General features: G+C 35.5%; 1 protein-coding gene across 1 annotated transcript; it reads right to left on the reverse strand.

Moving 5' to 3' along the window:
• Positions 1-6163: 6163 nt before the first annotated feature.
• has1 (hyaluronan synthase 1) lies at positions 6164-8620 on the reverse strand. The gene is made up of 4 exons (XM_077204948.1): positions 7928-8620; positions 7586-7811; positions 7016-7148; positions 6164-6844 (listed from the first exon to the last, which is right to left on the reverse strand). Exons 1-4 carry the CDS (start codon positions 8609-8611, stop codon positions 6169-6171), a joined length of 1719 nt encoding a protein of 572 aa, XP_077061063.1. The 5' UTR covers positions 8612-8620; the 3' UTR covers positions 6164-6168.
• Between the last annotated feature and the right edge of the window lie 11544 nt (positions 8621-20164).

Consider the following 20164-nt stretch of genomic DNA (forward strand, 5'->3'; position numbering starts at 1 on the left):
TGACTTAGGACCAAATTATTTGAGAACATACTTTAAATATTTTATAGAAGTGAGTTTTTGAAAATGACTAGGAGAACATAGGAGAGGCAGTGAATCTGAGCATATGAGTGAGGCTGTACCACTACCTCATGTTATAAAGCCTACTTTATGCTACTAAATATAGCCAGACATGACTCAAGGCATTACTCCTTTTACAGTCTTAACTCTGTGTTTTGCTGCTGTTGTCCCAACAACCAATTAAGTCCAAACAGGGCGAAGGGAATACTTCATTGTACAGTACTACCATTTTCTATAATGTTTGTTAGGACAGTGTTTTAGAGCTGCACATTTTATTACAATGTCTCGATTTTATTGCAGTTCTTCAGATTTAAATACCCTTTTTTTCATATATTCCAAATATATTTAAATAAAAGTCATCCCTAAAACCCTGCTTGTTGATTAATCACCATTACCACTGGTCATATTTCTGCTTCTCGTCTCCTTTGGCACTTCCTAATCTTCTCTGAGATAAGATGTCCGCCAACTCAATGCTGAGGTCATGATAGAGAAACCACCCAAAATAGAAGACTACATAGTTTAAACTTAAAGTGGAAAATGGTTTATTTTAATTCAAAGAAGGCAAGCTGTAGACAACATCAAGCTTGGAGATCCCCAAGTGCAGCTTTAATCAAAATATGATCAAACATAAAACAAAGGCATGGAGCATGATGAACTCACCAAACAGGAAAAAATCCTTGACAAAGACACATGGCAAACATGAGGGCTTAAATACACACAAGGACTAATGACAAGACAAGGGACACCTGTGCACATGATTTGACTATAAACCAATGACAATATGACACATTTACATGGGGAACAAATGGCAGGATCACATGAATAGGGAATCACATGACAAAAGGAAACATGACTGAGGCATGAAACAAGAACATGAAACCAAAACAACATGTGACACAATCCCTGTCTGTGCCTCTGGAGTTTTATGTCTGAGGATTTTATGCACAGTTTTTAAAAAGTGCTTCTCTATTCACTGGCTGTTTAGCTTTTATTATCATGCCCTTGATAACCATTACAAAGTTATGAAAGTCCTAAATAAATATGTCCGATTTGGAATTACTCTCTCACAAAGAGTTTCCCTGAGAGAACTAACTATAAGATTTTATAACTATCAGATATTAGATGGGACTTTAAAATTTGTTCTTGAAACTTGACTAACATGTCTTCAAGATGTTGCTGAGATCGGTTCTTTCCAAAGTTTAAAAAACTGATGAATGTTTGATGACATTCAACATGGAACGACTGGTTACAAACTTTTTCTTTTAAATACAACACTGTTGGAGTCCAGCAGAATGTGTCTGTAATTGGATGTCAATTGAAGAAAAAATGTAATCTATAGAAACTGCCAATCCTGTGAAAACAAACAATCTGCCAACTGTAGGCAGCAATATCAAGAGCACATTGATCAAAATGGACAAACATAGGATTTAAACAATTATTTGGCAGTAAGTAACAAGATAATAAAAAACACTTGACATCTATGAAGTTTTTGATCTTGCTTTGGTAGTTTGCGTATATGTATCCCATATTCTGATCATATTTTCTGAGCATATTTCATTTTTTACAATGTTATTTAAAAAGTAATGTGAATGCCTTGTAAAAAATGGGGTTGAATGGCCAAACATGCCATGCACAAAGTAATTATTGATCATCTGCCACTTCATCAGTATTTAGAAATAACTATATATAAATATTTTCCTCCTTTACAATGTATTTATTACATCCAGGACAAAATTATTATATACTCTGAACTGTAGACTAAAAAGACATTTATGGGATCTATTTAAGGTTGTCTGTAAACTGATAAAAAGAAAGGATTAAAAACTCATCAATCACCTTCATATTTTTCCAAACTTGTATGACTTACTTTCTTTTGTGAAATAAAAAAGAAGATATTTTGAACAATGTTTCAGCTGTTTTGTCCATACAATGAAAGTCAATTGGCTCCAAAACATTGGACACCACATATGGACAAAAACAATGAAGCATTTGGCTAAATGTCTTCTTTATGGAAGAAAAAGGTAATTCAGGTTTGGAACAACCTGAGGATGAGTAAATGATAATTTTTAATTTTTGTATGTATTATAACTTTAAGTTTTGAATTAAGCAAAAACCAAACCACCAACAACCAACTGCAAAACCTAAATATTAGATCACACATTATCAATTATGTGGGTTTCACTTTTGATGGTCCCTTTAACATATTCTGTTGACTATATGTAACATTGCATCTACATGTCTACTAACATTAGAGTGTTAGAGTAGTAGACTGGTAGGGTTAGGGTTAGAATAAGTTTACATGTACTTGCAAAGTTACTTATAGGTAGTAGAATGTCTGTTGTAGGACCAACTCAGTAAAGAGTTCGCAGATATTAAGCAGACAGTCTACTAATACTCTAATGAGAGTTAGTTCACATGTAGTGGCAAAGTTACTTATACTCAACAGAATGTACAAAGGGGACCTTCCAAATAAAGTGTTATCATTATTTGTTGTATAGTTGTAGCATATGAATATCAGTACAGTGAACGGTGGCCGTTACAGGCATTTTTTTTTTATCAATGAAGCTGATTCATTTGTGGTTGCTGTTGTGGTGTAGCTTTGTTGTGGCGAGTGAAATGTGTGAGAAGAAAACAGAAATGACGCAGAGAACTAACTCCTCTTTTAATCATTCCCAGATGTGCAGTCTGGGTCTGTAGACCCTCTGACGCAAGGAGGGGAAAAGAGACAGGGTGGGCAGGATCTGAATAATTGCAAACATTTGTTGAGGGTGAAGCATCATTTTTACCATGGCTTGATTGCCAGTAACAGGCCGAGGTTTCTTCATTTTTCTCAAGCATAATCACGATGAGTGTTGCGTGTTTAGGTCATTCAATCTTTAGGTCAGCTTCAATCTGTATATCAGGCCAAATAAAACATGACTAAACAAAACGGAAACCACTGGCTGGAAAATCGCTGGTTGATGTCAGTAGTAACCGCTTTATCGACCTCTTGATAAAGTTGAATGATTAAGAATGATACAGGACAGGGCTATTACTGGAATTTCACTATTTAAACAAAGAATAACGGAAGAACTTCATTACATTACTGAAAAGTGCAAGTTGGTCATCTGAGTCACTCCACATATGTGTTTTAAATGCCTAAAGATGCGGTCACATTTAACTTTGCACATTTAAAGTAATTTCAATACTAGAGGGGGCTGTCACACTACACTTTTCGTTTCACTGACTTCATGCAAATGTGGGAGACAGGAAGCCCAAGAGAAGAAGTTTTGCATTTTGCTACGTTCCAAAGTTCAAATTCACACCTGTGAATTGGTATCACATGAAGGGATGTGACCAATAGAAGATTTATATCCCACAGCGTGACCTCTTAGCTGAATTAAAATAACACAAACTTTAAATCTGCTGGATTTGCAGCTGTGATGATGAACCTGGGGGTTATCGTCACATGAACATCAGTTCACAGTGTTATTGTATACATTGATTTATTGTTTAATATGTTATGATTATGTTTTCATATTGTTTAGATTAATTATATCATTTGTGATCATGTTATCAGTGCAAATGCATGTAATAGCACTGACATTGAACTAAATGTGTTTCCGTTTTGATGGGAGTTAATTGACCCCTACAAATGGTATGATCTGCTAGTGTTTGGCGGGAAGTTATCATACATTGTCAGAAGCTTGTTCCTCGATCTAGATCTGATGCCGTGTTTTGCTGCTCTCAGCATGTTTTATTTATGTTTTTACCGTCTTTTTTTAGTATTTTGATGATTTGTTTTGTTTATTTTGAACTTCATTTGGAGCAATATGCTCCAAATTAAAAACATCATAGTGCAACCATTGCAGTGTCCCTAGAACTTTTATATCTTCAAAATCTAGTTTGAACAGCTTATTCAGTGGGATTGGGAGTTCCGTGTGAGAGCAAAAAAGTTCCCCACACAGATTATTTGCTTTTGCTTCAGATTTTGATTAAGGATGAAACATTTCCCCATGCACATTTCACACTGGGTTCAAGTTTGGGTTCGACATAAATTTGGAGCACGTACCAACAGAATGCTGCCTAGTTTGAAAGTGACTTCTGTGTCAGCTGTGCTTCATGTATCACTATTGACAGTGGACTATGGACCTTTTTTGCCAGCAAAGAGTTCTTGCTGTAGTGAAGTTGGATGTTTAAGATGTAGACCTACTCAGTCAAGACCATTTGCTTCCATGTGTTTTAACTGTCCTTTAATCTATTTTTATAGGCTGTAAACATACTGTATGAACTAAAACACATATATGGTCGACTTACAATGATAAATGGTTTATTAAATGACTTTGATAATTATTTACCAAACCCTCCCATGATAATTATGACATTTTACGGGGTCATTGTCACCAGTTACTTTACTCTTTCATGCATTGTGACATGTGTGAGTAGCTCCACCCATTTTAAAGTAAAATGGTGATGTCATCAGTGGAGTGTAAGTGGTGTTTTTTGTCAAAGTTTTGGAGATAATTTATGGTTTTTGTTTATGGTTTTATTTAAAACGAATTAAAAAAATTTAAGCTCCTATTATTGTGATCCACCTTGGTTGCCTTTGGTAACAGTCTAAACATGCTATAACACTCAAGTGTTCTTCATAAAATGTTTTCCATGAAGCAATTACCCCCAAATGGCACCCACCCCTCTCTGATTCACCCTGTGTTCTTGAGTGACTAGATGCCTTAAATAACACAAAAGGGTAAATCATTCGCTTTGAATTAATCATATATACATTATCCTGGGCAAACCATAACTTATGTGTGGGCTGTTATCCTACAGTGTTATTGATTTAGCTGTAAATGATACTCAAACTGATTTATGTTAGCTCTGGTCTGGATGTACAAAAGTCAGGGAATCCTCCCTTATTGTATTTTGTTCAGATATATCAGAAAGGGAATTTTTCTGAGCAACTTTGCCTCTAGGACCACAGCTGTCAATCGAATTAAATATTGGAGATTATTTAAAAGGCCTACTTTCACGAACTAGTAATAAGTTTTTGGCTCAACTTCGATAACTATTAAAAAGCTTTAAAACATATATTTCCTTAGTAAATTGACTGTTTTGGCTGTAAATTGTCGTTTCCATGATCTTGGTTACAAACTTACTAAATAAAACATAATACCTTTTTATGCAGATGCATAAAGGCATTAAAGCACTTGAACTCTGTTAATTGCTGCTTGCAGCTATACTTTTTTATTTATTTGTCCATCAAAGTATAACAAAACAAATTTTCAACAAATGTCAAACCAATGGTTGAAATAAGTTCTTCACGGTTTCCTTTAAAAAATAATTTATTCTCCTGTGTTGTTTAAATAACAAATATTTTTGAGTTCACATTTACAAAACATTGCTGGCAATAAATATACTGACCCAACATACTCTCTTCAAGAGGTAAAAGACAACAAAATGCCCTGTCACATTACATCAGAAAGAATTACAAGCATTGTAAACCAGCACACATCACAAATGCTTCTCATGAAATATTTGTGTTCATAATTAATACATTTACTGATAAATAATTGTCATATTTGTGTTAGTAGTCATTCTGATAATAACAAATGCTAATACATCATCAGCAGCACATGATCAGTGCTGTTCACTGTGTCAGGTATGTATCTTTTTATCAGCATTCTTTAAATTATGTGTAAACAAGTTTTGTAACAGTATGTCTCAGTTATCTCAACAATAAATCAAATTTCACTTCAGTAAGCTCAATGATGTAAAGTGATATGTTACAATTCCCTTACTAAAAATAACATCTGCAATATTGTACACTGCTTGGCTATATTTGTTTAATTTAAAATGTTACAGCATAAAATGTTGACTATTGCTTTCTGCACATTTAATACAGTCATCATATTTCATAAGAACAAGTAGTTTCCACATCATTTCTGATTTCTAAATTCATGGTATTATGGACATCATATCATGTGCAATACTAATATATATATATATATATATATATATAAAAATCACAATTACAATTGCAAGTTTGAAAACAATCTATAAATAAAATTGCAAGAAGACCATGAAAAAGTGCAAGTTGTCTTAAATAAATAAAAATGTGCCCAAATAATTGTCTTATACATTCACAGTGTAACTCTGTGAGCGTTTTCGTAACAATCTCCGAAACCACATCCAATACAGGCAGATCATTACAAGCCAGTAGCACACATAAGCTGCAGATCCAAATATCAAAAACTTGATCTCTTCTTTTTTTCCATCTGTTGTCCACTTCTCATTGCATTCCCTGTAGATCGTGTACCCCAGGCCTCCCAACAAAATGGCTGCCCACATTGAAAGGGGTGCCAGGGGAATATAGTTCCCCACCATCTTACGACGACCCGATGTCCCCCAGCTGCTTTTATTCATGGTGATAATGGCAAAGTATTTGGCGGGCAGGAGGCTGGTCATGTAGAGGGCAGAGTATAAGGACATGAAGAGCATCACTGCATTTTGTCGTAGGATGCAGGCATAGGCTGCTTTTATCAGACCAATCAACTGAATGCAGCACAAAACCCACAAAATGTCCCATAGAGTGCCTGTCCAGAAGAGCTTGATAATGGTGGCAGTGACAAAAAAAGGAAAGATGCCTGAGACAATGGATTCGTAGGTCATCCACAGGTTATGCTTGTGCCACCACATAGCATTATAGAGCCATTCACGAAAGTAGGATTTGGTCCAACGCGTCTGCTGATTGAGCCAGCGCAGAAACTGGCCGGGAGTCTCGGTATAGCACTTAGAACGGGCAGTGTACCTTATAGGAACAGAAACTCATTGTTAAAACATGTCTGTTTGAAATGAAATACAGTCTAGAGGTATTTGACAGGATAAGAATGTAATGCTCATTATAGAGGACGATCACTTAGCAATTTTACTTCTAAATAATCAATTGTGAATTATATTTGGCTATACAGTAACTACTTACTTTGTAGCATAGCCCATGCTTAGCATTCGATTGGTGAGATGGCGGTCATCTCCAAAAGTGCAGTGGGTGCCGAGAAACTTCTGGTTGTACCAGGATTCCAAAAACTGCTGGAGGAGGTCATTCCTATAAAGACCTGAAACGAAGATAATCAAACGCAGTTATTCATACAGACAAAACATTAAAACATGGATCAGAGTAACAAAAATATGCCTATTTGGTTAGATCAGATGAGAACTGAGTAATCAGTGCTCTGAGTGAACCAAAGATAGTTTAAATACTTATTTATTTTTTCATGCTACACTCTTAAAACTAAAGGTTCAAGAAGGAGGTTTTCGCAGAGATGCCATATAAGAACCATGTTTGTTTCCCCAAAGAACCTGTCAGTGAACAGTTTTTAAAATAACCACTTTTTTTCTTATAGTGTTATGAAGACAAATTATGAAGACAAACTTTTTTATTTGAAATAAGCTGCACCAATGACTCATTCAGTATAAGACCAAGAACATGCATTTATAGGGTCAATTTTGTTTCATATACACTTTTGGTTTAAAAAGGTTTTGTATTACATACCTAAGGGGCCACTGATACAGGAGACACAGTCAAAGAAGGACTGGCAGGACCTCTCAATGTTAAACGCCATCCAGTAGCGCAGGCTGCTCATGAAGCTGATATAGGAGTCTTTAAGGTTAAGGATCATCACGTCGCCTCCGACGGCACCGTATTTCTGGTTACTCTCCAGAACCTTGCAGAGCTCCACTGTGGCCAGAGGGTCTAATTTTGTGTCCGAGTCACATACCTGATTACAAAAAGTAAAATATGGAAAAAAAAATTGGAGTATTTCTTACATATTTGTTCCCCTAAAATTCAATGCTCAATTTGTTCTTAGTACAAGTGCTTGTAAATATCACTAACCTGTATATAATCCACAGAGGATCCTAGTGCCTTGAATGCTGTATACATCACTTCCCTCTTTCCTCCCCATTTTTGCATGATGCAAACACACTTCTTGGTCCTAATGAGTTCTTCAACCTCCAAGCGTTGGGGGTCTTCAAACATCACCTCATCATTTCCTTCTGTACCATCAGCTTCAGCATCTTTAACTTGGCCAGTGGGGTTCCAAGAGTGGTAGTTGTTTTGCCATATATAACAGCCAGGATCCTGGTCTGCAAAGACCTCCCGGAACATCTCCATCATGTAGCGGTCATCTTCAGAGTTTCCGTCCACCACCATGACAATGCGTAGCAGCTCAGTTGGGTACTGCAGAGCCCGTACTGACTGAAGGCACTCACGGAGATAGGAAGGGTCCTCCTGAAAGGCTGATATAGTAAAGCCGATCGATTTTGTGTAAGAGCAAGGTTTGCGTCTTGCATGCATGCGCCGATGCTCCACAAAGGCAAAAAGGCTCTGAATTAGGACGTGGAAGCTTAGCAGCAGTCCATAGAAACCAAATGAGATGATGTTATATGGAGATGTAACTATTTCAAAACCATAAATGTACGCCCATAACATCACCCCAAGGACCAGGAGAGCAAAAAGAAATGTAAGAAGGGCTCGGATCAGAGAGCCAAAACTCCTTAATACTGGCTTGATGTCCATTTTATTATCAAATTGCTAGAAATAATGAAAAAAGAAAAGTATGACAAAAGATTTACTTTTGAAGGAAAAACACTATTTTAGCAATCATCATCATGAAAAATTGGTTCTGAAAAAACATCAGGTAAAGTAACTCGAAAGGATTTTTTTTTAATTACACGTAATATAATGTGTAAAATTACACATATAATAAATAGTATAGAATTAAAATCAATAAGCTGTTTTTAACATACCTATTCGGACAAATCTTTACCCAGGTTTATTCACCCTTTCCTTAACCTGCTCTCCTCTAGATATAACTTTTCATTCAGGACCTCAAACTTATAGGCTGTCTCCGAGCTCAGGGAACACCCTTTCCGCAGATGTGTAATGAGCTGCAAATGTGCCTTGCTCAGAGCACGCCTCACTCACAGGACTTCCATCCATGACTCACACCCAATATACGTCACAACTCGGTACTCTTCTTATTGCATTTACCGTTGGGTATGTGAGGATTACAGAAGATGGACGATCGTCATCAATTTAAGGTTTTAATATCTTGGTAAAGATTCAAAGTATCTTAGGGAATAGTCTTGGTTCACAAGATGTGCATGCTGTCGATAATTTATCACGCAAATATTTGCACTATTTTCTCTTTTAGGTTTATATATATAGCCGATATATATATATATATATATATATATATATATATATATATATATATATATATATATATATATATATATATATATATATGTATACAGCATTCAAGGCACTAGGATCCTCTGTGGATTATATACAGGTTAGTGATATTTCAATTTACAATTTTTACAATTTATTTTACTAAGAACAATATATATATATATATAGGGGAGAGAATATACAGAATAAATAGTGTGTGTGTGTGTGTGTGTGTGTGTGTGTGTGTGTGTGTGTGTGTGTGTGTGTGTGTGTGTGTGTGTGTGTGTGTGTGTGTGTGTGTGTGTGTTTGTGTGTGTGTGTTTGTGTGTGTGTGTTTGTGTGTGTGTGTTCAATATACAGTAGGCTAGGCCTATGTTCAAGATGATGCTTTAAATATGTTTTTATCTGAATCACCGGAGTTATGCAAACAAGATTTGTGAACTGTTTTCCCTAACAGATTTTAAAGTTTCTCTTTTCTTCTTCTTCCGTATTTCTTTTTTTCTTTTTTCTTCTTCTAAAGGTTTGTATTTTTGACACTATAAATGCTTTCTGGACCTGTCAGTGATGTCATTGTTCAGTGTTGCGGTATCTTATCAAGGAAACTAGAGGGTGTAGGCTATAAGAAAGAAAAGCTATACCCCTTCTCCTCATTAGATAAGTTTTTCTGTAGAAATATCAATAGGGGAGAACAGGGCACAACCTAACGCTTTTTGACTTTTTCAGTGTGTGTAAACTTATACTTAGGGTTCAGAGTATTTTTCTCCCCGCATTAATTTCACACATGTCTACACTTTTTTTTTTAAATGGTTCTAACAAGAACCAAATTAGGCTTCTTCGGCTTGTAACAATAGCAGAACCCTTTTTGGTGCTAAATAGAACCCTTTTTATAAGGTTTCATAAAGAACCATGCTTTGAAAGTGCTATATGGGACCTTAATGGTGTTATAAATAAACTTTTCAATTATATTTATTTTCATATATATTATTCATATTACTATTACCCTTATTGGTAACACTTTATAATAACTGCACAATATTACTCATTAGTTAAGCATTAGCAAAGAGTTAATTCATAATTTATAAAGCATTAATAGACAGTAATAAGCAGTTTATAAATATAGCTATAAATGCTTAATTATTGATTTATAATCATATCTGTAATGTTTAATAATAGTATTTTCATACTTTATTAATGGTCAATTTATCATTTCTAAATAACGTATAGCATTATTTTAAAAAAACTGATCAGTTATAGAAGTTGTCAGTGGTTCATAAGATAACTTAGAAATTGTAAGTAAATGATTAATAAACTATTTAAATGTACACTCATACATCTTATTATTCATACATATAGTAATAGTTACTTAGTGTGTTAATAACTGCTTTTTAACATGTATTTCTACTGTAATTCATGAATAATTCAGGTAGTTATAAAGCATTAGTAGTGATCAGTTAACTATTTTGTGAGCTCATCTAAAGTGAGGACTATTTATGCCTTGTAAAGCATTTAAGATTTAAAGGCACATTTATCTATTAAACAGAAAAAGGAAACACAACACAGTAATACAGAACATAGAAATATTTAAGATGTATGAATGTACATTTAAATAGTTTATTAATCCTTTACTTACACTTTCTAAGTGATCTTATGAACCTCTGACAACTCCTAAATAACTGGTTTGCAAATAATGCAGTACTTTATTTAGAAATGATAAATTGATCATTAATAAAGTATGAAAATACAATTACTAAATATTTTATAGATATGCTTATAAATCAAGAATAAAGCTTTTATAGCTGTATTTTTAAAATGCTTTTTAATGCTTTATAAATGACTAATTAACTGTTTACTAATGCGCAACTATTGATTAATAGCGTGCAGTTATTATAAATTGTTATTACGCTATTGGTGCTATTCTATTTGTATCAATTCTTTTTTAGCCCTGTATCTGCCAGCTCTTATATCTTATTGCCTCTATTTGGGTTTTACATAAAAAAATAGAATGTTGTGTCATTAATTTTTTTATTGACATGGTAGATTGTAGCAAAAATGACAGTGCTATAACAACAGATGTTGGCTGAATACATATAATAAATAAATAAATAATAAATAACAATTGACATTGATCAGGATATAGATGTAATGAAGACCAAAGTTCCAGTGAAATATCTTCACAATCCTCTATGTCTTTACATCCTTCATTTTGTGTGTATTCTCATTGGCAGTTTCTCTCTGCAGATGATAAGGTTATGGGACGTGAGTGCAGCATCTGAAATAAACAATTGAGTTTAGAGTTACATTGTGTCTCTTCCGTTTGATTATGTAAAAACAATTATGTTCATGATGGCCAAAATTAGCAAAAATGGAAAGAATGAGCCCTTTACCATGTTAAAAGGAAAAAGTGATATAAAGTCATGGTATAACTTTAATGTTTTTTTGTGACTGGGTATGTTTAGGCATAAAATCATAATAATAAAACAAATCTAACAATATGGATCATAAATTCCATATCTCTGTTAGGCCTACTTACTTTGTGGAGAAGAGAAGATGAGTATCCTGAACAGAGCTGCTCACACTTACATGTTCTGTTAAACTAAAAAGAGAAAAAGACATGATTGGTAGGAAATGATTGTTACAATTTATACTGTATACTTTATAGACATTTTAAGAAAGAAATCTTGGTCCTACTTTATATTAAGTGGCTTTAAGTATTATGTACTTACATTGAAAAATATGTACAATGTACTTATCGTGTTCGTGTTGTATTGTAAACCACTTGTGCTGCTATTGAGGTGTGATACGGGTAAGGTTAGGACAGGTGTGGTGGTATGGGTAGGTTTAAGGGTGGGTTAAGGTGTAAGGGAAGGGTCAACACTGTAATTACAAATGTAATTACATACAGTAATTACAGCTGTAATTACATGCAGGTATTTTTAAAATATAAGTATAATGTAAAAACATGTATGTACACAATAAGTCCATTGTATCAAATTATTAGTTTCAATGTAAGTACTCAGTACTTAAAGCCACTTAATATAAAGTGGGACCGAAATCTTTTACATGTTGAGAGTATGTTGACAGTCTGTGTAGTAACTGTAATTGTATTGAGCTCCAGAATATCAGTAATGAGGAGGCTTTGACAGTTACAGATTTGAAAAACAAAAAGGTGGGAATAAAGAACCCTAATCTCTAACACAAAGAACCATTTTCAGCATATAAAGGGTTCTTCAGGACGATACGGTACTAAATAGAACTGTTACTAAGTGTAATGAACCTTTAAAGAACAATCTTTTTTTAAAGTGTACAATTATGTGGTTTTGTTTCATTAATACAGTGTATATTTTTTTTCTTGATTTACCCCGAAAGAATGGAAGTCAAGTGTGACAACGTGCCCCATAGGGGGGTAGCCAACATGGTAACATGTGAGGGGCACATTGTAACATGACCATAAGAATAATTAAAATGTTATCTGATCTAATAAAAATATATACAAGACAAACTTAAATGTGTTCTTTAAAAAAATTATACAATAATTAACTTTTTCATATAAAATAATGTCATTTTTTTATTATTAAAAACAAACTCATTTTTGAGTTTGACAACAAACACACAGCAAAACACAACTATACAGCTAGTTTAAAACATAATAATTAATAATTTCTGAACATTGACTCTCAGTCTTTATTCACCTTTTTTCTCATAGTGGGATTCAATTCATCTCACCTGGGATTTAATCCTGGTTAGCCTGTCTTCTGCTGGTTAGATCAGCGTTAAAGAATTATCTCAGCTGTTAAATAGCCTATAATGTTAAAATAATATCAGATTTGTCTAATTTTAAATAACCACAACAAATACAAATGAAAAATTAACATAAGTAAGAAAGTAACTTTTGCTATAGTTAAATAAATGTTCAGTGATATTTTCCAAAGATTTATAAATTTTGGTGCAATTTTTTCTCATATAGGCTAGTGTTTTTTTTTTAAATTATTATTATGCTTGCAAACAATACAGAGATGACAATCATGGCATACAATTTTGCAACAAAATTGCAAACATGTCTGTAGAAATTTTGATAACAATATGTACAATTTAACAATATGTTAAAACAATATGTCATCTGAACATATAGAATAAAGGAAGAAGTTAGCAATGCGTAGATAACTAAAACAAAGAAAAAATGTGTTTGGCTTGTTTTGTAAACAAAATAGTTGTAAAGAGCATAGTGTATATAGCTTCACAGCTTGATCTTTTATCCCACGACTCCCCTGCCTGCATTTCTATTTAAGAAAACAGAATGTCGACCTCTTGTGGTAGGCTACAGTGTTATCTCCTGATATCAATGTGAATTTTTGTCTACCTGCTTCTCTGATGTTCTTGACTAGCACAGTTTATGTCTATGTAGGCTACGCATTAACTGCAATTGTTACGTTCTGTGAAGTTCTGTTCCCCGAAGCAAAATAAGAGGCAGGAGAAGGCTTGCTCAGTTGAATTGACCATTGGTGTTTGAGTTCTGAGTGTCAGAAATTAGGCTATGGTTTATCTGGACAACCCTAATTTTGGCTTTTGAAGTTCTAAAGATGACTTTTTTTTAGATGGTCAGGTATGAAAGTTGTCGGTTTAAGTTTATACAAATGGACTTCAAATTTGTTTTAGAACAATCCCGTTTTTCTCATCACCATATTATACCAGCAGAAGGCAGCACCACATCATCTTGTATTCTTGGTGACTCGGTCGCCCCCTATCGTTTTATTTTTTGATTGCATTTCTATTCGTGTAAATAAACAAACAAGACTATAAAGAAAAGAAAATGAAACATTGCATTGCACGATGATAATGATAATGTCTGAGTATAAAAAATGGTAACATGCAATTGATTCCTTAAGGAGCTGTTTTTATTTGGTGTTGTCTGGGTACTAATTTTTTTAAGTTCACGATTTTAGCATGAAGTAATAAACTATAGCTTTTTATATACACTCAATTCTGACAAATGTTGTGCAGCCTCAAATGTATAAGGTTAAAAAGGGTGTGTATTGTGAAATAGTTGCAATATATTGCAAAACACTTCACTGTCAAATCCACGTGGTAAAGACAGCTCGCTGACATACACCATTTTCACAGATGGTTGAAAGTCAGCCAAAAGTGGTTTCCAGATGTTTTTGTCAGCATGAAAAAATATGGGAACTGAGGAAGTGTCAATCTTTTATATTCATCTTCATGGTTGTAAATAATGCCTCTTTTTTCTAAATGTGATCTTATATTTGTCATAGTAATATATCTTTCAAAAACATAATTTGTAGCAAATGACAATAATTGTATAGCTTATGAATACAGCAGGTGGTTATTAGTGTAGGACTAATGTGGATGTACAACACTTCAAGAGATCTCAGACACAAAGAAGCAATATTATTTTTTGAATTTCAAATTCACTTAATTTCTATAAAAAAACAGAAACCACATGGTGCTCTTGAGAACTTTTATGAAATATTAAATCCTTAATAACGAGTTGAGAACCATGTAGTTCAAATCAAGTGCAACAGTGCAATTTTAATTAATTTTAGATATTTCTAGAAATATTTTTTTGTTGTATTTCTTAATAGCAGTATAAGTCGGAAATTGGTTAAAGAGTTTGCCTTAATATAACACTAAATACATACATTTAGTTAGTCAGTCTTGTGTGTACACTTGTTAATTCATTTATTAAGTAATGGCTGTAGATTTCAGGCAGCAGATTGTCAGGCACACCATATAAACACATGTGCCAAAGTGTTTATCAGTGGCAGACAGAAAAATAAATGTAAGGGTACATTTCACTAACCCCATGATTATATGTACTTAGCTTTTAAAGCATTCCCATCCAGTATGGGCCAGTTCTCTTCTCTTCGCTCTTTAAGTCACAGCTGACTTTCTTTTATTTGTTGAACTTCAAAGGACATGGTAAGAAGTTCTGGGCATTGGAATAATGATGAAAAAATTGTGTTTTATTTTTCTTTAATGGTCCTCTCTGTCTTTAGAACAGCATGGTCATTAACTGTTTAAAAATGTGTAAATTTTAGGGGAAAGGTTTTTTTTTTGTGAGGCCTATTGTAAAAAAACAAACAAACCAAAAAACACAATTCACATTTTAAGTTGTCAATAATTCCACTACCCTATGTTTTACATATAACCCAGTGAGTAGCAGATTTATCTCTGCTAAATTTGCCTCAAAACCAAGAAATGTAATGGCGATACAGTGCTATGCTCCATCAGCTGACAAACCTGATGAACAGTTTTATAATGAGATCGAGAAATTACTTGCAGAGACTCCCAAACAGAATTTATTGCCAATTACAGGTGACAATGACAGAGTTGGAGAAAATGCAGAAGAAAGTGTGCTGAGCACCACCTGGTGATCACCATCACCCTTTTCTGTCTACATTATAAACAAAGATACACATTGAGAAACCCAGGTAGGTTCACCAGAGCCCAGATTGACTACATTTTGATCAGTGAACAGTGGAAACATTCAGTTAACAATGCACGTACATATCTTAGTGCAGACTGAGATAACTGCCTCGCTGTGTTGAGTTCTGGTCTGGTTTGTTTATATCGCGCTGCCTTTCTGCTAGTGAGTTTAGGGCAGTATTTTGATTTTCTGTCGTGATTGTGAAAAATGTCACCATTGTAGTTCATTCATGCTGAATCGAGAATTGCCATAGGAACTCACATCATCGTTCAGGGAGAAAACTGGACAGTGTAATACAATTTTCGCCTTGTTTAGGTGTAAAACACTAAGGGAAGCAGGTTGAGGAGGTGACGGCAAGACCCCGGATAGCAAATCTAGTAATAATGTCACTGATTAAGCCTTATCACTCAATAAAATAATCACATTGCTGAGTGTTTTTGAATGTTTTGTATGGTTTAATAATTACCATTACATTTGCAAGTATGACTCTCATTTTGCTTGTGAATTAGCAGAACTTGCACACAGCCACTTCAAAACTGTTCACAAGCTTACGGATTCGATTTTGGTTGTCGTTTCTTGAAATAAATACAGTGTGTCAGTGGCTGTCCGATTGTCCTAAGTGAATATTTACAATGACAACTATAAACCTTCAGTTACATTTTTCCTTTCCAACAAAGAAATGTATCGACTTCTGTCACATTTTTTATTTGGACATTTCTACCATATGATGGCTGAAGCAGCCATAAACAATGCAGAACATAGGCATTTTGTGTTTGTGATAGTACTTCCTATGTAGAAAATTGCTCCTTGCCCTCCATCTGCATTTCACGCCACAGCTGTGACGTCATGTCAAATAACCTATTAGCGCATTGCACTGGTTACACATGCTAGCAAGTTCCTTTTATGAGTAATTTTGAACAAAATACAATCTAAATTAGTCGAATTTCATAAGTTGAAATTGCTCCTGAAAAAGCTGGTGTTTACTGGTATCCCACTAGCCGGGGCGACGGGGAAGCCAGAGGAAGGGAGGAGTCTGATGACGACGTAGGGGTCCAGGGTGTAGGCGTCGCTGGGACCCCAGAAGTCTGTGTCAGCAGCTGGGCATCGACCGCTGAAGGCCGACCTGGAGTCCCGATGGAACCCAGCGGAGTCTCCGGGCAGCCGGGCCGCTGCGGTGACGAGGGAGTGGTGAAGCAAGGTGCTGGTGATGGGTTGACGGGCTGAGGTGGAGACGTGGGCCCGGAGGCCCGATGTGTAGCTGGGGACTCTCCTTTACGCCGCACTGGTGTTGGAGAGGCCCGAGGCAAGGCAGGTGAGCCACACAGAGCTAGCGGCAGTGGCAGAGCTGAGGAGCTTGATGACACTAGTGGTGCTGACGGATCCAAGGGACTGGCCGAAAACAGCGATGGAGATGGGCTCAGGATGTTGGAGTAGGAATAGGGCAGAAGAAGGTCTCCAGAGGGGACCGGTGAAGAGACTGATGATACGAGGGTGGGGACTTGGGTGGGAATAGGATCCGCCGACCACAGGTGTATTAGGTCCATGTCCGCTCCTGGCTCTGCGATGGACTGATCCGGCTGCCCAAGCTCTGGCACGTCGATCTTCTCCGTGGATGCCTTGGGCTCTCGAGTGGTGAGAGAAAGTTCACCATTCTGGAGCATCATGGCTAGATACCCCAGCCACCGCGGTTCTCCGGGCGAAGAAGGAGGTTCAGTGCAGTTGAGTCCAGCTTCTTGTAATTAAATACTCGTTTAGAGGGTCAGTTATTCTGTCACAAACTTTTGCCGTGGAAGGAATACGAATGATGCAGGATCCAAATAACATTAAAGTTTATTGGTGAGTAACACATATAGCGTGGCCACATTCAATAACTGACAAAGGATGAACAGAACGGGGACTATAAATACACAGAGTGAGGAGGGAGCTAAACAGGCACAGGTGGAGGAAGGTAAACTAATCTTGCACTAACGAGAACAGGTGCAGACAATGTCATGACATCATGGTGACAGCAGTCATCTCAACCATCGAATTCCAGCTAGAGGAAATAGACGTATTTTACTCGCTGAATTTGTTTGAATGTCTCGTGGTGTTGGTAAATTCTTTTTTTCTTAATTTTGAGTTAAAAGGCATTGTTGTAATGGGTATAATATTACCCAAATTTTATTAGTAGGCCTAATGCATTATATTACTGCGTTACAGCAAAAAGTAATATATTACTGTAATATCATTACTTTTGTAATGCATTACTCTCAACACTGTGAGAAACAGAAAGTGGAAAGTGAGTAAAAGGAAGAGGAAATATTGCTCATGATGCCATGAGGAAGTGGTTTCATAATTTTTTTGTGCAAACCAATGAACATTAAACTTTTGACACCACACCCCTCCCCCCCCCCCCCCCCCCCCCCCAAAAAAAATCCATAATCCAACATCCATTTTGTCTGACAAACTACTAAAAACATTTTTAGAGACTGAATGTATTGTGGAATAAGTTGACGTTTCAATATAAATATAAATTCAAATTGTGCAACATTCAACAGAGACACTTTTAAGAAGAGAGACTGACTCTGACACTGACAGGTTCTTGAGGATATTTAGATTAATCCCTCATAAACATGATAAATGCATATGTGCATGATCTTAATAATAATGTCAACCCTGTTTATCATTGAACATCAGGACTACAGTATCACAGCTACGTTTTAGCTGGATACTGTGATAACATTTGTCCTCTTTTGTGGAGTGTTTTTATGATAATAAAAGCAAAAAAAACTTTTTTGTGGGAATATGTCACAAATGGTTGCAGCAAGGATGAGTAGATGCAGGATCAAGTTGCAGCAGTAAAACCTTAATAAACAATAAACAGAACAATTCCAAGAGGGTCCTCACACCATCGGTGATCAAGCCCTAATAAATCAAAGGAAATTATTAGCACACAGGAACAGAACAACTAATCAACATAGACATAGAATGGACAAATGAACAAGGAAAACTGATTACTTAAATACAGAGAGGTAAACGAAGAAACTCAATGATCAACAGGTGAACTTAGACTAACAGGGAACTAGGATACTAGGTCAGGATACACATGGCAGGGAAACAGAAACAGAACAGAACCAAAACAAAATACAACAAACAACACATAAACAAGCTATTTAGCTATAAAGCTATTGAGGCAAAGGTGAATTTCATACCTTTGCATCTGCTATAGTACGGAAAAACACAGAGGAATGCCCATAAGCCCCTGCATTTGAAAAATGTGTTTGGTAAAAGCACGAGGACTTATGGTGTGAAAATAATAGATATCAATGAATATATGTTTGATCTCTGTAAGTGTTGTTTTTTTTTTAATTATGTTTTGTTACAAAAAGCAGGGTTGCCTTTGGTAAAGTTTAGTGGAGATGAAAGTCCTGTTTTATACCAGAAATAGCATTTTGCTAAATTTTGAAATTAAGCTTGTTGAGCTTGAATCTGCATGTAGAATTCATTGTATTTATGTATTGTGTTCACTGACACTAGATCAACTGAAACTTTAAAAGTTAATTCACCCTGAAGTTGAGTAAACTCAAAAAACCACAAATTATGTCCACATTACAGGGCATGTGTTGGAACATTTTAAAGTTGCTGATGTTCTAAAAGTCACATTTTGTGTAAAAGAAGAAGCTTCAACATTTCCCTCTCCAGTGACATTTTTTTAATATCCACACCGTGTGTCACAGATGTGAAACTGGAATTGTAATATGGCTCAGTCAGTGCTCCCACAAAAAAGCAGCATGTGCCCAACAGATGCCTTTTTTTTTTGATTAAACAGTGTTTGCTGAATGTGGTCAATGGAGGAAGTCAAAAAAAAAAGTTGGAAAAACAAAATTTCACTGTCCTCTCTTGTGTGTATATGGCAAGGTTTATTGACTTTGTCCATATGCCAGTTCCCTGGCTCAGATTTTCCTCTCCCTAAAATGCATATGTGCATTTCTCGTGTGGTTTCTTGTGGTTGTGATCATGTGAAAAACAAAGAGCCGTTATTCTTCATTCAGTCTTTATTATCACTAAGGGACACTGTCTATATGCTGTTTTAGACAGAAAGCCTTTCAGATTTTCTTACAGAGTGGTGTATATATTTACCGGTCTGCCTGGTTGCTGCTATTGGGGTTAAGTCTTATATATTTGTGTTGCTGGTTACAAACACTGTGGTTGGGAGTTGAAACAAGTAATAGGATGTGGGTCTGGCAGGGGAGCTCCACCATTTCCTCTCTGTTGATTTTTGGTCAGACAGGCAAAGCAAAAGTTGGGAGAAAATCTTTGACTCAATAACAAAATTCTTGACCTCTCAGCTGTAATGCACCACAGTTTTCTATCCCACACTGCCTTCCCCATCCACACAAAATCCTGAAGTTGACATGAATGGAAAATGCACAGGCCTTTTGGTGGTTACAGTTTCAAACAACTGCATCCTGCAA

The sequence above is a fragment of the Siphateles boraxobius genome, unplaced genomic scaffold (genome assembly GCF_051911475.1).
Source record: "Siphateles boraxobius isolate OS27281-9 unplaced genomic scaffold, OSU_SipBor_1 12, whole genome shotgun sequence".
Classification (NCBI taxonomy): domain Eukaryota; kingdom Metazoa; phylum Chordata; class Actinopteri; order Cypriniformes; family Leuciscidae; genus Siphateles; species Siphateles boraxobius.